The 6,000-nt window shown below is 36.5% G+C and overlaps 1 protein-coding gene across 3 annotated transcripts in view; it reads right to left on the bottom strand.

The window, feature by feature from the left end:
• Nucleotides 1–370: 370 nt before the first annotated feature.
• LOC122551587 (glutamate decarboxylase 1) overlaps nt 371–6,000 on the bottom strand; it is a 63,388-nt gene continuing 57,758 nt past the window's right edge. For all 3 annotated transcript variants that reach the window (XM_043693707.2, XM_043693709.2, XM_043693711.2), the window contains one exon: nt 371–2,052. In XM_043693707.2, coding sequence (XP_043549642.1) covers nt 1,879–2,052 — 174 coding nt within the window. In that variant the 3' untranslated portion in view covers nt 371–1,878. The remainder of the gene's footprint in view (nt 2,053–6,000) is intronic.

The following is a 6,000-nucleotide window of genomic DNA, read 5'->3' as shown; positions in this document are numbered from 1 at the left end:
CATCTGCTGTACTGCACTAAAGCTTTAAGAGAACATTGTTGTGATTCAACACAAAACCATTAAAGCATGATATTTTCTTAATTTAAGGTAAATTCGCTTATGTAAATACCATTATAAACCTCCAAATCTATGGTCTGAAATGTGTAGAGTTTTAGTATACTCACCTCAGTTTTATTCCTATAATTTGAGGATAAGAAATGACTTTCAACATTCCTTTTATCTTTCTTGACTGTGAAAGCAAAACAAAAGGTTGGAGTCTGAGATGTCAGTCCATGTTGCAAAGTAACTAATCATTTCCTCAAACTAATCCATTTTTGCAATAATGTTTTACTGTAGTATATAATAAAACACCAAATCTGTTGTGGCAATATCTGACAATGTTTTTCCACTTTATTTTCTTTATTCTACACCATGGGTAGGTAGAAGATTCGTTGTATACAGATAACGCTGTTTCAAAAACACATGTATCAGCTTTTGAATTGAAAATTAGCTCTTAGTGACAAGTAAGCTATCTTCAGTTCAGTTATTAGGAATCGATTAACTCAAACTAGCCCAAACTCATTCAAATTTACATCCAGATTAAAATCACCAAGATTGCTCTTGCCCAACAGAACACCATAAATTAAAAGCTTGAATCAACTTCTTTGGAAATAATACTTTGAAATATACCACATTTGTACAAACTTTTCAACTAAGTAAAATGCTAAAATTGCTTTCAACCACAATAGGTCTTGCTGGTCCGTCCCACCCATTGAACTCAGATTAAGGACAAGGTTTTATGATGCTGCAACAGCCTTTCTCCCTGGGTACTATTTGTAGGTCTTTGTTGAGCTACAACCATAAACATATTTTCACTTTTGGACTTCTGTCTTAAAAAATTCCTACACTAAACAGACTAACTGTATGCAATCAGCATATCTAGTTGAAATATCTGAAAATCCAAGAAAATCCAGTGAAGGCTTTTACAATTTTTACGTAAAATCTTGGTTTACAGATATATATATAATGTTCAATAAGTGTAGCAATATATTTCACTTGTCACTTTAAAGGCTGCATAATTGTCCAGACTAAATAGAAATACTATTGCCACTATTATTTTGCTGTATTCTTTGGCTCACATATACACTAAAATACCATAAACATCATTTAGAACTCCTTTGATAGTATATAAATAAAGATACAATACATACAAATTGAAGAAAATACTAGACACCTCTGTAAGACAGTAAATTTCTGGATATAAATAAGCAAATATTCTGTAATATACCTACATTTTTAAACAGTTCTGTTACTGTAAAACTATTACATTTATTTCTGTTCACAAAAAGTCAGTTAACATTAATGTACACAATCTACACAAAATGAATACTTTTCTAGAAAGACATTTAGTTACATCTGTCACAGAATTATGCAACTCTTACCCCAGAATCACAACTAAGGGGGCAACGTACCCAGAATAAAATGTGGTGCTCACACTCAATAATTTTACATTGTGACAAAAAGCACCAATACACAGTATAGCTACGAGAAAGGTTTCTGCACAGTCTACGTAAGTCTACAATTATAGAATTACATGTACCTCTATGGGTTAAATTCACTGCACATTGTCCACAGTACTCACAGATCAGAGATTGCTGAGCTCTTTCAAAGAAACATACATGCTGAGGCGCACTTATAAGTATAATATGTATTTAGAGTTTGAATCTCTTAAATAATTACTTCTAATAAATATTCACTGGCTAAAGAATGGGTTTACAGATTGCCTGACAGTACTGCAATGTGTTGCACAGATCTTTAAACAAAACAGATTTGTTGTACATTGTAACCAGTTTCAGGAGAAAACATTAATGGAAATGGTAAATAAATCAAGTTAACGTGTTACAAATCCTGCCCCAGTCGTTCTATCTCATCAATGAGGAAGTCAATGTCAGATTTTGTTGCAGCTGGGTTTGAGATGACCATGCGAAAGAAGTTCGCTTTATCTCCTTGAGGCTGATATCCAACCATCGTAGTGCCACATTCCATCATCTGTGCTTTTATTTTTGGTGCAATCTGGTACAAAAAAAGGGGACAATGGTTCTTAAAGTTTTCTTGATGGAGAATGTTGTTCAAAAGAAGCATAAATGAAAAGCTATCCACCAATAGATGCTGAATAATTCCAAAGGGAAATGGTAAGACACAAAGGCAAAAATAAGCAAGAATATTTTTTCACTGTATTTGCAGACAATGTCACAAACAATTTTGGATTTTAATTTTCTTTCAAATAATTTGTTAATGATCTGCAAACTGTTCACTGTGAAAGTTTTTAATATACAATCTTGTTTTGCACCACAAAATCAAAACACTTATAAAATGATCTGTAAATGATATGGAACACATAATTTTACACATATGGAAAATACTTGCACATACTTCAAGGTGACACAATGGTGCAATGCACTGGTTCTTCATTTGCATCATTATATTTCACTCCTAAAAGGGATTTTTCATCGCAACTGGATATTATCAGTAGGAAACAATCAGGTCAGTAAGATGTATGATTAGCAGCTGTTCAAGTGTAAGTTTGAGAAATAACTGAAACACATTTAAATTATTCAACAGTTGGTGTCATTTAAGCACAATGGAGCAAGATTTTAATGTAAGATAATAGTTTCTGAGAATCATTTTTATAGATGCTTTGATTCAAATACAGTTTCTAAAAGGAAAGGCCGTTTGTTCAGCAGTTGTTTTCTATGAAGATTTACTTTAGCCTAATCATGATAATTCAATTTGCAGAACAGTTAGGTTCCATATGTGTATGGAACAGTGAGAGTGGAGTGGACTGACACTTGTTGGCTTGGAAAGCTGCTAAAGTAGGGAACCCATTTTATTCTGACTGAGAGATTGGCAATTACTGACAAGCAATAGAAGGTTGCAGCTAAGGACAGGAGGGGAAGGAGTGAATGGGAGAGAAATCAAGGGAATTTGCCATCTAATCATGGAGTATTAGATTATCGGGGTGGGAGATGAAATTGTAGCAATGGGTTCTTGGGATAGAATCACAGCAAGGGCAAGTTCACAAACAAGAATGAGATCACAGAGGGGCAGCGCTGGGAAAGTCTGATTATTGGAAGTTTGTCTGATTGCAGAGTGCCAGACCATGACTGTGCAATATTGTATGACAGTCAGATCATAGGCAAGTCAGATTATGGTAGCATTAGATCTTGGTGATAAAGTGTGCCAGATCATAGTATAAAACCTGAATGAGTGGGGATCAGACTATGAGAATCAGATGGAGTTAGAACACAGAAAGTGGGTCAGAGCACAGTCAGGGGTCAGATTAAAGGAAAGTCAAAGTTTACAGGGTCAGATCACAATGAGGTACAAGCTCTTTAACATATTTAAGTACTTACCTTTCCTCCTCAAAAGTAAGGTACTCAAAACTTTGCTGTAAACCCACCTGAATAAAAACTAGGGTAGCCATGCTCCTGGGGATTTTGTATTTCTAATTTTTAATAATTAATCCTGTCAAACCTGGAGCTTGTTAATATAACATAGGAGCAGCAGTAGACTATTCAGCCTATCCAGACTATACCACCATTCAACACCATCATGGCTAATCCTTTACCTCAACACCATGCTCCCTCTCTCTCCGCAGACGCTCAGAAACCTTTAGCCTCTAGAAATCTATTTCTTTCTTAACTATATTCAGTGACCTGTCCTCCATAGTCTTCTCTGTAAAAAGAATTCCACAGCATTACCACCCTCTGAGTGGAGACATTTCTCTTCATTTCAGTCCACATATCCTGAGACAGCGATCCCTTGTTCTGGATCTTCCACCCTGGCCAAAGAAACATCATTCCCAGCATACAGTCTGTCTAGCCCTTTTGTTTAAGAGTTGCAATGTCAGGTTGTGGCTGTACATTGGTGAGACCACTTTTGGAATACTGCACATAGTTCTGGTCGCCCTGCTATAGGAAGGATGTTGTTAAACTGGAATGGGTACAGAAAACATTTACAAGGGTAATGCTGGGGTTGGTGGGTTTGAGCTATAGGAAGAGGCATAATAGGTTGGGACTTTTTCCCCTGGAGTGTTGGAGGCTGAGGGGTGACCTTATAGAGGTTTATGAAATCATGAGGGGCATGGATAAGGTGAATAGCCAAGGTCTTTTCCCAAGGGTAAGACAGTCCAAATCTAGAGGCATAGGTTTAAGGTGAGCGGGGGAAGATTTAAAAAGGACCTAAGGGGCACTTTTTTTCACACAAAGAATGGTGCGTGTATGGACTGAGCTGCTAGCAGAAGTGGTAGAGGTGGGTACAATTACAACATTTAAAAGATATTTGGACAGGTACATGAATACGAAAGGTTTAGAGAGACATGAGCAAAACTCAGGCAAATGGGACTAGTTCAGTTTAAGATACCTGGTTGGCATGGAGAAGTTGGACTGATGGGTCTGTTTCTGTGCTGTATGACCCTATGACTGTCAGAACTTCATACATTTCATAGAGATCCCCTCTCATTCTTCTAAACACCAGTGAATAAAAGCCAGTTGATCTCATCCCTCCTCATACCAAGAAACCTGACATTTCAGGTGAACATTCACTGCACTCTCTCTATGGCAAGTATGTATTTTCTTAAGTAAAGAGACCAAAACTGCACACAATACTTCAGGTGAACATCACCAAGGCCATCTACAATTGCAGAAAGACTTCCGTGTTCCTGTAAACAAACCCTTTTGCAATGAAGGCCAACAAACCATTTCCCTTCATAACTGCTGGTACATCTGCTTGCAGTGACCAATGTACAAGGACACCTGGTCCCTTCGTAAAGTCAACAGTTTCTAATCTATAACCATCAAAGTAATACATTGCCATTTTGTTTATCTACCAAAGTGGACAATTTTACAATTAATCAAATTATACTGCATCAGGCATGTGTTTGCCTATTCCCTCAAGTTACCTAAATCCATCCTGTTCACCACCCAGACTCCCCTCTAGCTTTCTGTCAACAGCAAACTTGGAAATATCAAACTTAATTTCTTCATCCCAAAGTGCTGATACATATTGTAAATAACTAGGTGCAAAACTATTATTCCTGTCCTAACCTAATTGTCACTATCTTCCACTCTACATTGTTTCTTGCCTCATAATCAATTCTCAATCCATGGCAGTGTATTACGATAAAACCATATGCTTTGAGTTTGCACACTAAACTCTTAAGCGGAGTTTTGTCAAAACATTTCTGAAAACCCAAATACACCATATCCACTGGTTCTTTTCTATTCATTCTACTAGTTATATCCTCAAAAAACTCTAGTTGTTTGTCAAACAAGATTTCCTATTCATAAGTTTAAGCTGATGTTATGCAATCCTGTGGATATTTTCTAGATGTTCTTTTATCACATAATTTCTAATGGATTTCAGCACTTTTCCTACTACTGATGTTAGGTTAACTAGTATATTATTTCCAGTACTCCTCCCTTGGTTAGGACATAAACAGACCCTTCAATCCAACTCGTCCACACCAACCAGACATCCCAATCTGACATAGTCCCATTTACCAGGATTTGGTCCATATCCCTCTAAACACTTCCTATTTATATACTCATCCGGATACATTTTAAATGTTGTAATTGTACCCATCCCTACCACTTCCTCTGGCAGCTCATTCCATACATCCACCACCCTCTGCGTGAAAAAGTTATCCCTCAGGTCCTTTTTAAATCTTTCCTCTCTCACCTTAAGCCTATGCCTTTTAATTTTGAATTTCCCACCCTCGGAAAAGACCTTGGCTATTCACCCTATCCATGCCCCTCATGATTTTATAATAATAACTATTTTTTATAGCTTTTATAATTATAGCTGTTTAATAGCTTTTCCATTTCATTTTTCTCTTTTAACAATTATCCCAGATGGTTATTTCAGATTAAAAAGGACCCAACTAACGTCTTTCTTTTTACATACTTAAAGATACTTTTAAAGTCTGCTGTTACTTGTCTTCTTTTACCCTCTTAGTCAACT

The sequence above is a fragment of the Chiloscyllium plagiosum genome, unplaced genomic scaffold (assembly GCF_037043375.1).
Source record: "Chiloscyllium plagiosum isolate Xiang-an unplaced genomic scaffold, Cpla_swu_hap1 HiC_scaffold_7, whole genome shotgun sequence".
Taxonomy (NCBI): Eukaryota; Metazoa; Chordata; class Chondrichthyes; order Orectolobiformes; family Hemiscylliidae; genus Chiloscyllium; species Chiloscyllium plagiosum.
The sequence above is the reverse complement of the archived record's forward strand: the minus strand, read 5'-3'. Positions and strand labels throughout refer to the sequence as shown.